The sequence below is a fragment of the Pongo pygmaeus genome, chromosome 4 (genome assembly GCF_028885625.2).
Source record: "Pongo pygmaeus isolate AG05252 chromosome 4, NHGRI_mPonPyg2-v2.0_pri, whole genome shotgun sequence".
Taxonomy (NCBI): domain Eukaryota; kingdom Metazoa; phylum Chordata; class Mammalia; order Primates; family Hominidae; genus Pongo; species Pongo pygmaeus.
In genome coordinates, this window is record NC_072377.2 from 85,206,168 (window position 1) to 85,227,681 (window position 21,514).

The following is a 21,514-nucleotide window of genomic DNA, read 5'->3' on the forward strand; positions in this document are numbered from 1 at the left end:
ACATTTTCAAGATCTTTGATTCTTACAAAAAACTTAAATAGCACATAAATCTTACCTGATTAGGTATCCTCAGTGGGGGCCTTGGACCTCCAGGGTACCGAGGTGACATAAAAGGCTATTGAAGTAAAACAAATAAACAAACAAAACAAAAAACAGTACAATGTAAAATACAGATCTGAAAATAAATTACTTAAAAAAATTTTAGAATTAATCCAATCACAAATCAATGTACTTTGGGCTGCTTTCAGCATAATAAATGCTTTTAAGAAAAATTACCATCCCATTACTTATTTTGTAGAATATCTAGAAAATTTTCCAAAGAAAATGTAAAAACATAAAAGCTGGCTAAAGTAACTACAGCAAAAACTTTTAAAAATGTGAATTATTAAGGCAATAATATCTAGTGGCAAAAAATAAGGTAGAGAAGCAGGCAATTTAATCTTAAAAAGGACCTCTGGAGGCAGCTTACTGCCTATGTTATTATGTTCTAAATAGATACTTCTGATGGAATTGTTTGGTTTGGTTATCAATTCCTTTAGTAATTTTAAAATTGCCAAATTTCATCTTTTATAGCTTTGTTTAAAATGATAAATAAATTTCTTTTCCAAGGGTCATTTGTAGTCAAAAAAGCTTTGGCTTTTCCTCATCATGGGTTTCTTATAGTTCAAAATGGACTCTGTGGGTGTGGCGGGACACACCTATAGTCCCACCTACTTGGGAGACTGAGGCCAAAGGACTGCTTGAGCTCAACAGTTAGAGGCTGTGGTGCATGATGACCATGCCTGTGAACAGCCACTGCACTCCAGGCAACACAGTAATGTTTCATTTCTTAAAAAAAAAAAAAATTGACTACAAATTTTAAAGTTGAAATTTCTTTGCATATTTTGACCCTAGCTGATTATGAAGCATATATTTTTAACAAAAGAAAAAAATGATCTTATATTAAAAGTCAAGTTAATTTATGTTGCTGGATGAGTTAGAGGCTCCTAAGATGTACTGAATCTGTCAGTCTGGAAACTGTCTGAAAAGTATCCTAAAAGCAACATTTTAGTGAAATGTTTAGGTAAAAAGAGACTATGTTTGATCACCCAGACTTAGGCACCAAAATTTTATAAGTTTATTAAATTATTTAAAATTTGATTTTTTATTTATTTTTCTAGAAACAACAGAAAAATTATAATTTTGTTTAATTACATCTCAACATATAATTACCTAAATGTAAGATGTTCCTTACATGTAATATAAGCAAATATCAAATCTAACGGGTTGAATGTTATTAAGATATTAAGAATGAATTAATATGAATTAAGTAGTAATATATAGCAAGTAGACAAGGTTTGGGGAAATCATTTACAGTGCATTACAGAATTAAATCCTACATGTAGAATGTATTTTCTACAAATATTTTTAGAAATTAGGCTTGGAGGACATGGCTACTCAAGTTTTCCAGAGCTGTTTTAAAAGGAGCCTCTAAAAAATAAAATCCTAATTAATGCTGTATAGATTTTTCCTATAGTATCTTTTGCAGAGTCTGACAAACCAACAAAAGGAGCTTCACAATTAAGTGAGCAATTTGACTTTTTGTTCACTGTGTTCTTATATGTAAAAGTACTTCCACCAGTTCATTTTATATGGACAGAAAGAGTAGATTATTCAGGTAGTATTGTCACCTCCAGCTGATAAAACTTAAGTAGATTTTCCAATTTTAACAAAGTTGATTTAAAAAATGTTTAGTTTTCACATATTTGATTAAAGTTGTCTCTCATTTATCATTTTGAAACTCTACCATAAATTGGATAAGTTAGTTATGTACTGTCAACTAGAAGCTTATTCTAATATTCACACTCCCTCTGTTATTTTCTCTTTCCTTTATAAATCACCTAATTTCACCTATGAAGCTCTCTTTTTAACTCTGGACTCATTTAAAAAATTTAATAAATATTGTGTCATTGGTTTTATAATGGCTGTCTTTCTTTTACAAAATGATGTTTTATGACATAGTCATTAATTCAAAATATAGTATCAATTTAGTTTTTGAAACGTGGAGACATAAAAATGGGTTACTAATAATTTTTGTCTGTAATACAACCACTTTGAGGTAGAATACAAGGTAAAATTATGTGAAAAATATTACTAAATACCAAATGTTGAGATAAATATTTAGAAGTTCCTCACTTGAAATAGAAGAACACTTGAGATTTGCGTGTTGATCTGAATGTAAGAAGATGATATAGTGTTTATTTAGTGGCATATGTGAAAGGAGAGTTTTTTTTTCCCCAAATGGATGGCATTGTGAATGAGTGTATGTTAATGGAACTGTCTATACCTTCCTACCTGACTGAGGCCCTGTGAAGGAGCTGCTGTGAGGGAGGGTCAGTGTATGTGCTAGCTGGGAACCTGGAGGTTACTACAAAATGAGATCGAGAGAAAGAGACAGATTCTGTTTTTAGTCAATTTATTTCTTTTATATGTCCTCTTTTAAGAAGTTCAAATTTGTATGTTTTTTTGGAGGCCAAAAAAAAAAGAAATAGAAAACCACTTGTAAACTCTAATCTTATTCACACAATTAAAGCACAAAAAGACAAAACAATCGGTTAATATAGCTAAAAACTACTACTTTTACCTGAAATATAAGATTACTATGGTTAAAGTATTTTTAACACAAAATTAGTGCTGTTATAACATACAGCTTAGTATTCAGATTGATCCTTACCTTAAGTTATCTAGATAACCACCTAAGTCCTCAAATGCCTAGTGAATTAGCTTACGTAGACACAGCAACAGAATCCAAAAGCGTTTGCATACTAGCAACTGAGAATAATCTGTACTAGTATCTGTACTTCACTATTCAGAAGTCAATTTGCTTTCAAATGAAATTCAAAATGTTAACCCCAATTTTAATTATTTTACGGTAAAATGCTAATCTGTCCAAGAGATTATGCTAACATAAATTATATCTATTGACGGACATGTCAGTATTCCCTGCTTTAGCAATCTGAGAAGAACAGGTTCTTCAAGAGTCTTTGGGCTGGGCGAGGTGGCTCATGCCTGTAATCCCAGCACTTTGGGAGGCCGAGGTGGGCAGACCACTTGAGGCCAGGAGTTTGAGACCAGCCTGGCCAACATGATGAAACCCTATCTTTACCAAAAATACAAAAAAATTAGCTGGGCTTGGTGGCACACGCCTGTAATCCGAGCTACTTGGGAGGCTGAGGGAGGAGAATCGCTTGAACCCAGGAGGCGGAGGTTGCAGTAAGCCGAGATCATGCCACTGCACTTCAGCCTGGGTGACAGAGCAAGACCCTTTTTCAAAACAAAACAAAACAAAACAAAAAAAACAGGCAGAAAAGAGTGTTTGGCTCTTGAAATGTGTTTACTCTTTATGTTTGGGGTAACATTCTTTTTTTTTTTTTTTTAAGTTTGAGTAACAAATACTTGTTTGAAGGTATCATGATGGTGAATCAGTGTTTTAACTGGAAAAAAGCCTTCCCCAGAAAGGATTATTTGTAACGTGTGTGGAAATAACATTCGACTGGGAGTCAAGGACCTGGGTTTTAGTTTCTGTACCTCTATTAATTAGCAGTGTCCCTGAGCTAATCACCTTTCAGGGCTTTAGTTTTCTCAACCTTAAAATGAGAAAGTTAAACCAGGTGACTTCTAAAGTCCCTTTTAAAATAAGGAACCAATGATTCTGTGTTAATTATTTTTAGTATTACATTTAAATATAAAGATTAGTATAATGTAGATAGCTATAAATATTTGAAGTGTGTGTGTGGGTGAGGCAGGGAGTGGGGATAAAGGCATATGTTCCTAAGGCACAAACCATTTTCATCAAGGAGCTAAAGAAAATTATTACCATGCTTCATAGAGAAAAAGAAAAACCTAAAGATTAAATATCCCAAAACACAACAGTCCTCTTTGTTGTGTCAGATTAAAGGTCAATTAGGAGAATAAAAAAGCTACACTTATCAATGAGAAAGTATGGTAGAAATTTGTTCATTCAAAAACATATATATATATTCAAAAACATATATATATATTTGAATGAAGAAAACAGATAGATAGATAGATAGACAGATAGATAGATAGATAAACAGGGTCTTGCTCCATTGTCCAGGCTGGAGTGCAGTGCCATGATCATGGCTCCCTGCAGCCTCAACCTCCCAGGCTCAAGTAATCCTTCCACCTCAGCCTCCTGAGTAGCTGGGACTACAGGTGTGGTACACAACACCACACCTGAGTATTAAAAAAAAAAAATTGCAGGCCGGGCTTGGTGACTCACACCTGTAATCCCAATACTTTGGGAGGCCAAGGTGGGCGGATCATGAGGTCAGGAGTTCAAGGCCATCCTGGCCAACATAGTGAAACCCTATCTCTAGTAAAAAACACAAAAAATTAGCCAGATGTGGTGGCATGCGCCTGTAGTCCCAGCTACTTGGGAGGCTGAGGCAGGAGAATTGCTTGAACCTGGGAGGCAGGGGTTGCAGTGAGCCAAGACCATGCCATTGCATTCCAGCCTGGGTGACAGGGTGAGACTCCATCTCAAAAAAAAAAAAAAAAATTGTAGAGATGGGGTCTCGCTCTGCTGCCCAGGCTGGTCTCAAACTCCTGGGCTCAAGTGATTCTCCTGCCTTGACTTCCCAAAGTGCTGGAATTACAGGTATGAACCATCATGTCCTGCTCATCAAATATTTATTAAACACCCACAAAGACACTGTTGTAAGTGGCTAGATATATCAGTGAACAAGGAAGATAAAAATGACTGCCCTCTGATTAGGATTTTTCAAGGTTCACAGTCTTGTAATTAATAGGAGAAACAATTTTCTATAAAAATTCTTTTCTACATCAGTCCACTAATCTGAGACAAATAGAATGTTCTCTTCACCAAATGGCGAGTATCAATGAAAACCCAGGGATAATAATATTTCAATCTGGTGTCTTTCCTCAAAAGTCATATTACATCATCCCTATTTGATAGAACATGTAGTGCTATGAATACTGAAGATCAAGGCTATGCTTTTAAAAAAGTTTCAAAATTAGGAAAAACTCATAAGATAAGCTTATTTACTTTATAAGAGAAATTGGGTAGCATAGTTAGTACTCTGACATATGGAAACTACATTTATAGGTATAAATTCTCATTTCTACATGTTCTAGTGATCTGTGTATGCTGTGGACTGAATGTTTATGTCTGCATAAAATTCATATATTGAAATCCTAATCTCCAACGTGATGGCATTTGGAGGTGGGACCTTTGAGAAGTAATTAAGTCATGAAGGTGGAGCCTTCATGAATGGGATTAGTACTCCTATAAAAAGAGGCACAAGAGAGATGATCTCTTTCTTTCTGCCATGTGAGCATTATGGCCATCTGCAAGCCAGGAGGAGGGTCCTCTCCAGGAGTCAAATTGGCTGGCACCTTGATCTTGGACATCCCAGCCTTTGGAACTCCAAAGAATAAATTTCTGTTGATTAAACTTCCTCATCTATGGCATTTTATTATAGCAGCCTAAACTAAAACAGTCTAAAATAAATGGAATAACCCAAAGTAGAAGAAATAAAAGTATATACAAGCCAAGAAAATCAATAAATATATTTGGTGACAAAATGAAAAAAATATACTCTAATAGAAACACAAACCAAATGTTCACCTCATTTCCTCCAAGTAGTCTTTTGGAGATAAAATTACACCACTTAGAATCATAATTTACTTCAGAATGAATGCCATTATGTTTTAAATAATTATTTTTCTATTATATCAGGAATTATTCATGGAATTTTAGACTTCTAGTTTCCTAAAAGAGAGATTTTCCCTTATTTCTTGTCCTTTCTGCTAGCACAAAAGCAGTAGTTTCCCCTCCCCTTATTTTGATCTTTCATAAGCCCTTAGCTTTTTATCTCAATTCCCTAAGAATTAGAAGGAACCAGCTCTTTCTCATCTTCATATTAGTTAAAGGTAGATCCCTCAGTCGAAGTCATTTGTTTTTGAAGGTCCCAGGCCCCTTAATGAAACCGTTTTATAAGTTATTTACCTGAAATTCCTGGTGATACAAACTATTTTAAGCCCTAACTGCTTTTAAGATATAAATGATAAAACTGTACATCTTAAATGACACATTGCTCAAATGTTAATTTTGTTATTATTTTCTAACATTGTCAATAGAATGTAAAAATTCCATATAAATATGATTCCCCAACACCAGAATATTCTCTGTTCCTGGAGATTATGCTGTACTCGCCTTTCTCTGCCAAGTAAATTAATTCCCCAAGGGCCAGTTTTGAAACACTCCTTTCGCTTTAAAGAATTTCTATAGGCTCCATTACCCCTACTTCATCAACACTTTATTTATACCACTTATCACAGAGGATTTAGTACACTGTGGTATAACATATACTCCGATATGAACGAACTGTACTTTAGAGGAAAGAATACAAAATACTATCAGAGCAACAACTATCTTAATGTCAAGATAATTAATTGTTAAAATAAGGCCAGCATTTCTTAGCATACCTAAAATTGATGTAGCAATATATAAATCACCTTATATCTCATTATATCTTACCTTATATCTCATTATAGCTCACCTTGTATCTCATTATATCTCATCTTGGCTTTAAAAGTTCTTTAAATCTTAGTCTTTCAGTATAAATTAATAACAAAGAAAATTAAAAATCATTAAAAAGTAAAAAATCCCTCTAAAATGTCAATTGCTAAGCATTTTCTATATTCTATCTTTTATTTTATGATCACAATTTAGAACAATCAGTGATGAAGAAAAGAATAACACTAATTTCCTTAGAATGAACGAATTAACATTTAGGACAGTTTACATGTCAGAAAACTTATAAGTCTGAGGTACAATTCCAAAACACACAATTATACAGGACTTATCTAATTTAAAGTAACTTTGGACTTTTTTGAGGATAAAATTATTCATGTGAAATTAGCTTCCAAATTTGAAAACCTAGAAGCTTTAAAACTTTTTTTTTTTTTTTGAGATGGAGTCTCACTCTGTTGCCCAAGCTGAAGTGCAGTGGCACAATCTCGGCTCACTGCAACCTCTGCCTCCTGAGTTCAAGTGATTCTCCTGCCTCAGTCTCCTGAGTAGCTGGGACTACAGGCATGTGCCACCACGTCTGGCTAATTTTTGTATTTTTAGTAGGGACAACGTTTCACCATGTTGGCCAGGTTGGTCTCGAACTCCTGACCTTAGGTGATCTGCCTGCTTAGGCCTCCCAAAATACTGGGATTACAGGTGTGAGCCACAGCACCTGGCCAAAACTTTTTAAATGACTGTAAGAAATATATAATTACCAGGTTTAAGAAAATATAAACTTATAAAACAATTTAGCAAGTGACCATTTACTTAACAAAAGACTTCTTACTTCACAAAAATTACTCATTTGAAGTTTTGCAAGTTCTGTGTTATACATATATAATAAAATATTACTTATGCAATTTTATTTGAATATGCCTTTTAGAAACATGTTCAAGAAGGAAGTTTAACTTTTTAAAGTTTACTACATCATCCTTCTTATTTTATGTAAAAGAAAACCGAAGACCAAATTTCTTAACTGCCATTTTAGTCTTCTTTTCTTTGTAACACCCTGCTATAGGAGTACCTTTAGAATAATGGCAGGTACACACACTTATGTACCAGGCTCATTTTATGGTCCGTTGGTCATAAGAAGTGTGTGGTACATAAATAAATTGCTTGATGTGGCACTTTCTCTCAGGCCCTCAGCAACTGTGCAACCATTTATTAAATACTTAATGTGGAATTCTTTAGTTACCACTCAAACATGAAAGGTGAAAATGTAGTGGTATTTCAGGTAAGCAAGCTAATTTGCACATAAAGCACCAATTAGCGTGTGCTCTTGATTCACCAGACTAAAAAGAGATGTAACAACTGAAATAAAATAAATTTCAAAAGCTCTATCTCTCTTTTCTGGAACATTTTTGGTGGAGTTTTGATAATATATGTAGTCTTTAGTCCATTTATTTGTGTTTTTAAGGGAATAGTAGAGGATGGGTAGAGAATGGTGGTAAATGGGTACGGTATTAACTATCGTCATTATAACAAAGCTGTTCATTATAAAGTGGTTCATGAAGAATGGAAGAAAGCAGCTAGCACATTCGAAGAGAGAATGTATGAAGCAAATGTTCAGTAAATATTTGGTTGGTTCGGTAGCTGGCCCATTGACCAAATGATCACCAACCCTAATGGAAGACTAAAAGCCCACAAAAGATATAATAAAGCTTGGTCCTCTTGTATAAAATCTCACCTGGCCAATTTATTTGTCCTGTTAAAAATAGGCAGTATCCGTTGATGTGGTAAAGAGTAAATCAGACTATTGGTATAACATATCTGGTTGTCTAATGAGAAAATGCTTATAAAGTATGTCTAGAGGAGGAAATCCTGCTTGCTTAAATAGGATACACTATATTTTCCAGAGGTCCTAATAAGAGTAAGTAAAAAACAAAGAGCTGGGGACCCCAAATATCCATACTAACAGTATACAAGAGAACTTATAATTTAGATGACTAATAAGGCCTTTCATTCTCTCCTGCTTTCAGGTTTCTCTTACTGTTTCTGGGGTGATAACGTTGAAAACAATGAGTCTTAGGTAGTTTTACAGAATAGCAGTATTTAGTAACCATTTGGCACAAAAGGATATCAGGTTAATTTATATACAATTTTGGAAGAAAAGCGTGGTAACTTATTGATCTTTTTCTGAAGCATACACCAGTCACAAGAACTGCTAACAATTCTATATAGCAGTTTGCCTCTCAGGTGTGTCTTATATAAGGCCATATTTATACCTGGGATCCTAACGTTTTAGGTTGAAATATATTTTAAAAACTATAATCTTCAGGTCTCAGAAACAACATATTTTAGTTGAAATATTTTCTTTCCATTAAGAAAAGGCTCAGCATTTGAGTAAAAACATAAAACATTCTGCTTTCTTAATATTGTATTGTCTTTAGCACATAACCATCTTTAGATTAAAAACCTGTAAGAAAATGGTTATTTGCCAAAAAGCAATTTTCTTTACTCAACATTTAGGGAAAAACACAAGGTACAAAGTGAAATACAGCCTGGAAAAATATGGGTTCTCTTCAGTAATTATATTAACTACATATATACCAAATCTATCTTACTTGGACCTGTGTAAACATGACTTTAGACGTATTTATGCTTTCCTCTGATACTTTCTTTGCACTGTTTGAAACAGTGTTGAATTCTGTTGAAGGCAAAATTCCATGACATAAAAACTATTCTAGAATCTAAAACATAATTTTAGAAAATGATAAAAATAACTGTAAAATTATTTATTCATAGTTCTGCAAAAGTAATAAAAATACATTTACCACAAGATTTAACCAAAAGCATAAACATTCTTTAAAAAAGTAGTATTTATTATTCACGATGCGCCCTTTTTTAGTTAATTTAATTATCTTTCCCATATATAATTTTCTCTATATAGATTTCTATTCTGTATGTTGCTATTCTATATTTTACTTACAAGCAAATCATTTTTTAAGCTTAAATGTGTTAACTCTCTTGAAGTCATGTGCTATCAATAAGTATTAAATAAATAATATTGAGAATATTACTTTGAAAGATCACTAGAGTATTGTGACATCCTTATTTCAGCCATCTTTCATTTAAGAATGTTCACATATTTTTATTTTTATAATTCCATGAGATACTTCATACATTTTCTGTAGAAAAGTAATGATGCATAAATTATACATCAAATGAATTTTGTCAAAGTTACTTTACAATTCATATATCTTAATTTGTTTAGTTTCCTTTCTGTTTTTCATGAACATCTCCATCAGACATTACTGACACCCCAGTGGATAAGACATTCCTGATTAACACATTTTAATTCCAACTAGTACTAAACTAATTTAGCTCACAAGATGACATACTTATGCTGGCATATTCTGCTGATAAGCATAAGTATGCAGTTTATCTCCCATACATCTTAGATATTCTATCATCAACACTTAATTAAAATAACTCACATAAAATAACTGTAAAGCAATGACAGATCCAGTTTCCTTGATGTTATTTTGGCAAGGCTAACCCAATAGAGCTGAGTTACAAATAAGTTGATTCTTCTACATGAATTTAGTCTAAGCATCAATATTGGCCACTGACATTATGAGCCTTTTCAAGAAGATGAGACTTTTCCTCAAGTCTTCATTACTAGGTACTCATTGGATAAAGGTGTGTAGCAACAGACAGTGGGATTGTGAATGGGAGACTAAGCTGTCTGCTGGTCTAATAAACTGTGAATGTTTTCATAATATTCTATAAAAATTTTAAATAGTTTGTTTAAATCCATTTATATTCAGAAAAATTCGGTGTGAGGCAAGTATCTGGAGCTACTGTGCTCCTGTGCTGCCTCCTAGTACCGATTAAAATGACAATGACAGATTAACTGATATTTAAAAAATAACAGTTTGGGTAAGAAAAGAAAGATTTGAGATTTATAATTTAGGATAAAATATTAGGCTGACTTAATCAAAAAGATGCTAAAACAATAATTTTTAAAAATCACCTGAACTTTTCATTAAAGAATGCAAAAATATTCCTCGTCTCCCTTTTCTCTGCTTTATATTCCTACTTTCATGTAAACTTGCCCCAGATGAAGTATGGAAGATAGGTACTTCAATTTATTTAAATGTAACACTGCAAAAAAGCACAGCATTTTGTTCTTAAGTTTCTGATATCTTGATATGCTTGGGAAGTTTCTACTGATTAAGTGGTAGTCCTTTCAAATTTCCATGCAGAGATAACAGCATTTGTTAAAGAAACTGGCCTACGGGCTTGGTCTTCTGATATAACTGGCTGGTTATATATATGTTTTTACTTCTTTAGGAATGAAAAAATACTTGCATATTCATTTGGTTACTTATAGACATGAAGTTTATACTTAAAGCCACTCAACTCATATCTGAACTATGTAAGATGGTATTGAACTATGTAAGATGTTTCTATAAAACATATTTTTTTTTTTGAGATGAAGTCTTGCTTTGTTGCCCAGGCTGGAGTACAGTGGCGCTATCTCGCCTCACTACAACCTCTGCCTCCCGGGTTCAAGCGATTCTCCTGCCTCAGCCTCCCAAGTAGCTGGGACTACAGGCGCCCACCATCACGCCCAGCTAATTTTTGTATTTTTAGTAGAGACGGAGTTTCACCATATTGACCAAGCTGGTCTCGAACTCCTGACCTTGTGATCCTCCCGCCGTGGCCTCTCAAAGTGCTGGAACGGAGTCTCGCTCTGTCGCCAGGCTGGAGTACGGTGGCACAATCTTGGCTCACTGCAACCTCCACCTCCTGGGTTCAGGTGATTCTCCTGCCTCAGTCTCCCGAGTAGCTGGGATTATAGGTGCACGCCACCACGCCCAGCTAATTTTTGTATTTTTAGTAGAGACGGGATTTCACCATGTTGGCCAGGATGGTCTCGATCTCTTGACCTTGTGATCTGCCTGCCTCGGCCTCCCAAAGTGCTGGGATTACAGGCGTAAGCCACTGTGCCCAGCCCAGATTTTCACATTTTATAGAACTGAGAAATTATTATTGCACCAAGAAGTCTGTTTTGAAACTAGAGCTTACTAATTTGACTAATGCTAAAAGTATAAATATAAGCAAAATGAGAATTCAAATTGCACAAATTAAAGTTATTTCTGAATCCCCATTTAAAATATACATCTTGAGGCCAGGCACAGTGGCTCATGCCTGTAATCCCAGCACTTTGGGAGGTAAAGGCAGGGAGATCACCTGAGGTCAGGAGTTTGAAACCAGCCTGGCCAACATGGTGAAACCCCGTCTCTAGTAAAAATACAAAAATTAGCCGGGTGTGGTGGCAGGCACCTGTAATCCTAGCTACTTGGGAGGCTGAGGCAGGAGAGTTGCTTGAACCCGGGAGGCAGATGTTGCGGTGAGCTGAGATCGCACCACTGTACTCCAGCCTGGGTGACAGAGGGAGACTCCATCTCAAAAAAAAAAAAATATATATACACACACACACACACACACACACGCATACATTTTGAAATATATGCATCTTAAATACATATACACAATGGCTGATAAAAATTCAAATGGATGTCAGAGGTATTTGTGATGTCAGAGATTATTTATAGAATACAAAAATGACATAGAGAAGGTAGTATTCACATTTGCAGGCATTCCAAGTAATTAATTATACTTCACTCTTTTTTGATAAGCATCTTACTGTGCACAAAGGGTATTCAACTACTCTATTCCCTGGTGTTGTTTCTTTTTCTTCCTTTTTTTTTTTTTTTGAGATGGAGTCTCGCTCTGTTGCCCAGGCTGGAGTGCAGTGGCGTGATCTGGGTTCACTGCAAGCTCCACCTCTCGGGTTCATGCCATTCTCTCACCTCAGCCTCCTGAGTACCTGGGACTATAGGCGCCCACCACTACGCCCGGCTAATTTTGTTTTTGTATTTTTAGTAGAGACGGGGTTTCACCGTGTTAGCCAGGATGGTCTCGATCTCCTGACCTCGTGATCCTCCCGCCTTGGCCTCCCAAAGTGCTGGGATTACAGGTGTGAGCCACTGCGCCCTGCCCCCTGGTGTTGTTTCTCATACTGAAAATGGTACCCGATTGCTTGGGAGGATGGGAATAGCAGATACTCTTTTCCCACAGTTGCCAATAGGGCTGTTTTTTCTCTGTTCCTCAAAATAGTTTGTAAGAGCCAATATTTCACCCCTAGCAGCATTTCTCTGACCTCCCTTGACTTCTCCCTCCAGCTACTGCCTCATTTTTCACTTTCCTTTAAAGCAAAACTCCTTGAGTTGGCCATACTCATTGCCTCCAATTTCTCTCTTCTCAGCTTAACCTAGATTCACTTTTATGAGGCTTTCACCCCCAGCACCTCATTGAACAAGGCCACTAATGACTTCCTTGTTGTTAAATCCAATGGTCAACTGTGAGCCATTGACTAATTTGACCTATCAGCAGTATTGGACGCAGCTGATCATTCTTCTCCTCCTCAAAGCATTTTCCTCATTTGGCTTCCAGCATACTTCCTTGCCTGGTTATCTTTCTGTCTCAAGGGCTGCTCTTTTTGGCTGGTTCCTCTTCATTTTCCTAATTTCTTAATGTTAGAGTGTCCTGGGATCCATCATTGCACAGCTTCTTGTTTCCATCTATGCTCACTATCTTGTTGATGTCATCCAGGCTCATAGCTTCAAATATATTCCAATCCATATGCTAGTGACTCTCAGAGTTATCTCTCTAGCTCAAGCCTCAAACATAAAAGTCCAGCCTCTCACATCTTGTTCCCTACTCAAAAACTCTTGCATGTCTAACAGCCATCTCAATCTTAACAAGTTCACAATTAAGCTTCTGATAATTCCATCTCATACCTCCTCTTGAAGTTTTAGACACATCAGTAAACATCAACTCCATTCTTCCAGCTGCATAGGACAAAAGCCTTGCATTCATCCTGGACTTGCCTCTTTATCTTGCCAACACATATCCAAACTATCATCAAAATCCGTTGGATCAAAATTGACAAATGGCATCTAATTAAATGTAAGAGCTTCTGCACAGCAGAAGAAACTATCAAAAGAGTAAACAGACGACCTATAGAATGGGAGAAAATATTTGCAAACTATACATCTGACAAAGGTCTAATATCCACCAGCAACTATTAATATAAGGCACTTATACAAGATTACAATGAAAAACAAACAACCCCATTAAAAAGTGGGCAAAGGACATAGACAAACACTTTTCAGAAGAAGACATACATGTGGCCAGCAAGCATATGAAAAAAAAGCTCATCACTGATCATTAGAGAAATGCAAGTCAAAACCACAATGAGATACCATCTCACACCAGTCAGAATGGCTATTATTAAAATGTCAAAAAATAACAGATGCAGCTGGGCGCGGTGGCTCATGCCTGTAATCCTAGCACTTTTGGAGACTAAGGCGGGCGGATCATGAGGTCAGGAGATCAAGACCAACCTGGCTAACACAGTGAAACCCCATCTCAACTAAAAATACAAAAAATTAGCTGGGTGTGGTGGTGCATGCCTGTAATCTCAGCTACTCAGGAGGCTGAGGCAGGAGAATCGCTTGAACCCGGGAGGGGGAGGTTGCAATGAGCCGAGATCACACCACTGCACTCCAGCCTGGGCGACAGAGCGAGACTCCATCTCAAAAAACAAAACAAAACAAAAAACAGATGCTGGCAAGGTTGCAGAGAAAAAGGAACACTTACACCCTGTTGGTGGGAGTGCAAATTAGTGCAACCATTGTGGAAAGCACTATGGCAATTCCTCAAAGAGCTAAAAACAGAACTACTATTCAACTAGCAATCCTGTTACTGGGTACATACCCAAAGAAATATAAACTATTCTACCATAAAGACACATGTACTTGCATGTTCACAGCAGTACTATGCACAATAGCAAAAACAGGGAATTAACCTAAATGCCCATTAATGACAGACTGGATAAAGAAAATGTGGTACATATACACCATGAAATACTATGCAGCCATTAAAAAGAAAGAATGAGATCATGTCTTTTGCAGGAACATGGATAGAGCTGGAGGCCATTATCCTTAGCAAGCTAATGCAGAAACAGAAAAACAAACATCACATATTCTCCCCTATAAATGGGAGCTAAATGATGAGAACTCATGGACCCAAAGAGGGAAGAACAGATACTGGGGCCTACTTGAGGGTGGAAGGTGGGAGGAGGAAAAAGATCAGAAAAAAAATAAATATTGGGTATCAGGCTTAGAATCTGGGTAACAAAAATCTGTACAACAAACCCCTGCGACACGAGTTTGCTTATGTAACAAACCAACACATGTACCCCTGAATCTAAAATAAAAGAAAAAACAAATCTGTTGGCTCTAGTATCAAAATATATAATCTAATTACTTCTCACCACTGCTAGCTCCTTGGTGGCATAATAATCTCTTGTCAAAATTTTGCAACGACATGCAAACTGCTCTCCTTGTTTCCACACTTTCCTCTAACAGACTAATCTCTATGTGCAGCCAGAATGATGCTGTTAAAACCCTCCACTCAGAGGAAAATCCAAAGTCCCTACAACAACCTACAAGGTTCTACTTGACTTGGATTTCTGTTATCTATGACTTCCTATCTCACAATTCTCCCCAGCTGACGCTCTACTTTATCTAGCCAGACTATCTTACTGTCCCTTGAAAAAACCAGTCATGCTTTGAACTGGAGGCCTTTGCACTTGCTTGTCCCTTAACCTAGAGCACTTTTCCCTCAGATATGACATGGTTTGTTCCCTCTCTTCCTTCAGGTCTTTACTCAAATACATCTTTTTGATGAGCCCTTTTCTGGCCACCCTGTCCAAAACTTTTGCAATGCTGCCTAGTTTCCTTTTCTGTTTCATTTTTCTCCCTAGCCCTTATCACAACTAACATATCATATATTTTAAAATAGTTATTTATTTTGCTCAGTTTCCCTTAGTAGACTAAGTTCTATGAAGACAAGAATTTCTATTTATCTTGTTCACTGTAGTGACTCTGGTATGAATGGCAGGGGGGCAATATTTGTTGCTAAATATCATTGACAATCTTAGCCAGTGATCCTCAAATTTTAGTTTGTAAGACTCATCTGTTAAAAACAAAATAAACAACAAAACCATAACAAAAACCAAAGGATTTGTGGCCCCATACTCCCTACCCCCAAGAATTCTAGTCCCCTAAGAGTTGGGTGGCTCCCAGGACTCTCGTATTAGTATTCCACAGAACCCCCTTAGAGAAACGCTGGTCCTTACCCTTTGGATCTCTCATAGGCTACCTTTTATCACATTCATGTAGAATAGAAGTAGGCAAATTATGGCTCACAGGCCAAATATTGCCCACCACCTGTTTTTTTTTTTTTTGTAAGTGAAGTTTTACTGAAACACAGCCATGCTCTTTAATTTACATAATGTCTATGGTTGCTTTTATGCTACAACCCAGTTGAGTGGCTGTGAGAGACCGTGTGACCTGCAAAGCCTAAAATATTTTCTATCTGGCCTTTCACAGAAAAATTCTGTTGACCCCTGATATAGAACATAAGACAAATTGTTCCTGAACACTACCTAGTAATAAGTTATTCTTTTAAAAAGCTAAAGTCTTTCTAATATATGCTTAAGACAAATCTATTCCCCCTAAATATGTAATTAATAGTATATTTAAATGCCTGTTCCTTATCTTTAATTCCCCAAAGAATGTGGAGCATTTTTGTTTCTGTAACCAATACTAAAATAAAAACTAAATTGTGTTATAAATAGCCTTTGCATATTTACAATTTCCTCTCTATATAAATTTTTTTTTAATCAAGAAACATCAATAAAAATTACAGCACTCTGGGAAGAATTTTCAATAATATTTTCAAAAGAAAAACTATAATTTCAAATGATCTGAACAATAGCTAAGCTCTTATCTCAGATGTGATTTTAAACTATGATGCTTTATTGTTTCATACTAAATGCCTTGGACATCTTTGGCTTGCAGGAGTAGCATGAAAGTGAAAGGAAAACCAAATACTGGTCTAGAATGACCAACCTAAATTTCTCCTAAATACTCAGTTTGGCAAACAAATAAACAACAAAAAACTGGGTTTCTAATAGGAAAGTGTTTCATTTGATTCTAACTGGAAAACCCAAGTAAAGACTCTGAATACCTGACACTCCCTTCTTTGCTCTCTGTCCATCCAGTTACTGCTGTAGCGTCTTTAGTTGCCTGAATTGCAATTTTTAAAAAAGCTTACTTAGTTACTCAAGCTGAGCAGTTTTAATTTGTTCTAATAGTTGAGGCCAGAAAAACTATTACCACAACTGCAGGACAGCATTATCAAAGCCAGCAGCTGCTAGGCACCTTTATTTTTTTAGTTGCTTTTATCTTTATAACAGGGAAAGATTTGCTCTATTTTCAACATTTAGGAATCTCTGTTCTCTAAAGATACAAAATTACATTTTTAAGAAAATTAAAGTTAATTTTTATTTCTTGAGGTTTGATAAATAAGCCAACTTCCTCACCTCCACTATCTAAATCCTAGCTATATTTAATTCTGAGAAATACTATTTCTAATGTCTGAATTTTTTAAACTATATATATTAATGCTGTTAGATATTCTAGTCTAATAAATTAATTCTACTTCAGAGTTTCAGTACCCTACTCATTCAAACTAAGAAGGATATAACAAGTAATCTTTTGGTTCATTTATCTAAGATCTAAGATGGTACTTATAACTTCCTGAGAGGGAAAGGGAGTTTCTCCTGGCTTAGAGAACTTTCTGAGACTAATTTCTGAAACAACCATAGTCAGGAAAGATAAGAGGACAGGCAAACCACTGGAAGTGAAGGTAATGCCAAGACTAATAACAGAAGGAAGTTGAGAGGGCATGTAGATTATTTAACTATATGTATATAAACGGCTGGATTTAGGAAGTCTGAATAGGAATAGCAGAGTAGATGAATATAGATACCAAGATATCTTCAAAATGCAGAATTTATTTCCAGAAATAAATTAAACATCTATCTTCCAAAAACATTTAACCAGGACTTATAAAACCATATATTATTGGTTTTCTTTTTTAGTTTTGAGTGTCATATTAAATAATTATTTTTCTCATTTTTGATTTTTTCTTTTAAAACATCAAAAATATTATACACTTTGAGCTTTTTGTCCTTGTTGCTTTATGAATGTCATTTATATTGAGCCTTCCCTAGTCAATAATACCACCATGGAGAAAAGAGGAAATTTCTTACTATTTTTTTTTTTCCTTATTGCGTTATTACTATGTCAAAGCACTAGGTCAGTTTGCTATAGTGCAGCCTTGCTAAAAATAGAAAGTCTGGAAAAAGGCCCTGAACAAGTGGAGCCATCTGCAAACTACCACTAGATGGCAAGGCAGCTTTATCACTGCCAATCTTAGGCCTGCAAACAAAATGTGACTTAAAACCTGCTGTCACATATTTTCTACTATATCAGAGTTTCATTCTACTTAGATTTTAAAATATGAATGATCACCTTGGTCTGAAACTAAATTACTTGGTATCCTTTATCATTAACATGTATTTATAATCTTATCCACGTCAAAGTCTTAAATTTACAACCCAACATCAACATATTATCAGTTTTCAACAGTTTCAGCTAATAAAACTAAAGATCTAGGGACTAAAATATAGTAAATGTATCAAGATAAAAATCAAAATACATGATAAAAGAAAACAAAGGTCTATATAGAGTTCAAAATTAGATATTAACAGGTATATCCCAGATTAGTTACAGAATCAAAGATATTATCCACATTAGCACCTATTAAAAGATTATGTTGTGTTTTTATATAAAGGATATGAATGTATTTGGTTATTAGAGTGATAAAGAAGTCATAGTTTCCTTCTTAAAAGTTTTCTTGTGGTAAAGAACATAAAGTAGGAAAAAGCATTTTTACCCTCCTCGATATTTTTTTGGTTAAAATAAGAAATGTCCATTGCATTAATGTTCTATAAGTTATAGAAATTCACAAGAGAAGATTCCTTGTTACTTACTCATCCATAAAATTACAGAACTTTACAAGGTAACAGAGTTAATAATCTAATTTTTTAAACAAAAGAATTAGTACTTTTGTGTTATTTAGTGTATTTTATTAGTAGTAAATTATTTTGATCATTATACATAAGTGAGAAGAAAATCCACTTGGTCTAAGGAATGCTGCTGCCTATTTATATTGCAGGAATCAAAGTCCTTTGCCTGTCCTTTTGTATGAATGCCACAAGAATGAATAAATAGCAGATCGATGCTTTTAATACATAACTCAAATTTCTTAGCATACAATGAAATCTTTGAATAAGACAGGGATATAAAAGAGTACAAACTCAGTTCTGGGTACTTACAATGGATGTGTATTCACACCATATCAAGATACTGTACTTTATTCTACAAAAACTGCCAAACTTTTAGTTAGATCAATGGCCATGTCTACTCTCTTCCCTCTGGATCCCAAGCAGCAAGACTTCCCAGTTTAAGAAAGCTGCTCTGAAGTCATTCATCAGTTCCATGGTGTCACTCTGAGGACTTACAGGGTTTCCTATACAAATTACTCATTTGAAAACAGACTCCAAGTAAATAACTACATGTCATACTTTAAATGGCTTTATTTTATTAAATTTGTACCTCCTTTTGCATGTCCGACTAGTCTTACTGATTTTACTTAATTGGTTTCCTGCTCTGCAACAGAGGCTCTCTCATTTCAATAAAAACATCAAAGTTTAAGTATGAACAATGTCACAAATAGAAAGACACTAAAGACTGCCTTCCAGAATGGATTTATTAAGTGTATGAAGTTATATCATAATTATTTATTTTAGACTTTAATTCATTGCTATTTTTCAAATGTAGTTGTTATATATTCACAAGTTCAGAGTTTGTGATCATTCTACTTGGTAATGAATTTAAGTCTATACTTACAATGGAAGAGGGAGCTTGTTCTGTAACATAAACAGGAAAAAAAGGAGTATGTTTGTCTATTTAGGAGAAATGTTTCAATGTATTTTTTAGAGTATGATCACAAAGTAAGTAGAGCTCAGAAATACTTAGGCGGGGACTTCATTTGCTAATTATAAATTATTCTTCTTTACTTTTATTTATTCACTAATTCTAATAGGCTAAATTCTTTTTCGGTCTAATCCATTCAAGTTATCTCCAAATAAGCTTTGCATTTACTAAGAATATAAGTTTAAAATATTATCATTATCTAAAAGTCAAAGGCAATAGGAGGTAACCACCCTTCAGAATTTAGTAGTTGCAACCAGGAGAGGCTGGAAAAACTATTTAGTACCCTTTTGACTAAGTCTCTTTTGAACCAGGAATTCCCTAATATCCAAGTCTGGCTTTTCGGAGAATCTGAGTCTTTATCCTAGCCAGCCTTCTGGACCTTGTTACTTAAGGAGACACACCAGCTCTTTTCCAGTTGCTTCCATTCCTCCTTGCCTTGTACTGAACTAATAATCAGGATTGTGCCTGATCTTGGGTATTAGAGTTTATGAACTGTGAACTGACACTCCAACACAGGTTCTCCAGATTTGGATCATTCTTGAAGGTCAACATCTCTTTGGAACTAGATTAGAAACTGGGGTGTGAACTTGAATTATGATTGTCTGCTGCTATTTCTACTCACGGAAGGCAGCTACTCCTCATTAACTATATGTATTTTGACATTATGGCCAGCATCACACTAGTTCAGTAACTGCAGGAAACCAATGCTGATATTTAGGACACACTTGAGTCATTTGATCACATCATTATATGTACCAAAAGATAATAATATCATATGTCTTTTTAAAATTTTTGGTACTTCGAGTTTTTTAATATTTTAGAGTCATTTGTAGGGAGACATATTTAAATGTTGAATAGAGGAAAAAAGTACTTGGGATCAGTTGAAATAGTCTGCCTAGATAAACAGAAATGACTTGTGTATCAAATTCAAATATACCTGAAAGTTTTTCAATCTCCTGTCTTTCATTACTCAGATGAAGACACTAAACTTATCCAGAGACCCAAAGTAGAAATCTCAGAATCATCCTTGATTCTTCTCTTTCTTTTCTACCCTAACTTTGGTTAATTAAGGCCTATCAAACATAACTATGAACTGTTTATTCCTTTCTAATTCTACTGCCACTGATCTTGAATCAGTTCAGAAAGTCTCTTCCTTGAGCTGCTATCATAGCCAACCTACTAACACTGCTGCATCTGTAATGGGTTCTTCTTTTGTTCATCTTTTAAATATTAGTGTTTTTTGTAGTTCAGTTGTATATTCTCTTACCTTCTCATTCTGTACTTTCTCCCTGGATAATTCATCTACCCCTGAGGATTCAAGTACCCTTAATATGATATGGCCCTGCAATTTTTATCTCTAGTTTAGATTACTGTCCTAGACCTCAAACCTAGGACAGGTCTATCAGCTTAACAGATATGTCTAATTGGAGGACTCATGGGAACCTCATATGTTCCACCTCAAACCTATTCCCCATTTTGTGTTCTCTAGCTTAGAAAATGGTACCTACATCTGCCCAGATTAGAGCCAGAAACTAGAATTATTATCCTTGAATTCCCTTATTTTGCAATATCCTGCATTTATTTCTATCTCTCAAATCTACTTCATATCTCCCCATACTTACCATCCCACTATCTCAGTTAAGGCCACCATTAAATTTCACTTGGAGTAGGCTGGGCGCCGTGGCTCACGCCTGTAATCCCAGCACTTTGGGAGGTCAAGGCAGGCAGATCACGAGGTCAGGAGTTCAAGACCAGTCTGACCAACAGGGGGAAACCCCGTCTCTACTAAAAATACAAAAATTAGCCAGGCATGGTGGTGCATGCCTGTAATCCCAGCTACTCAGGAGGCTGTGGCAGGAGAATCGCTTGAACCCGGAAGGCGGAGGTTGCGGTAAGCCGAGATCGCGTCACTGCACTCCAGCCTGGGCAA

General features: G+C 35.5%; 1 protein-coding gene across 25 annotated transcripts in view; it reads right to left on the reverse strand.

Moving 5' to 3' along the window:
* The window catches only part of SSBP2 (single stranded DNA binding protein 2), a 336,920-nt gene that overhangs the window by 68,133 nt on the left and 247,273 nt on the right, over positions 1-21,514 (reverse strand). For 20 of the 25 annotated variants that reach the window (XM_063665469.1, XM_063665468.1, XM_063665465.1 and 17 more), the window contains one exon: positions 56-115. The exons of the other annotated variants lie outside the window; for them this stretch is intronic. In XM_063665469.1, coding sequence (XP_063521539.1) covers positions 56-109 — 54 coding nt within the window. In that variant the 5' untranslated portion in view covers positions 110-115. The remainder of the gene's footprint in view (positions 1-55; positions 116-21,514) is intronic. 25 annotated transcript variants of the gene reach the window in all.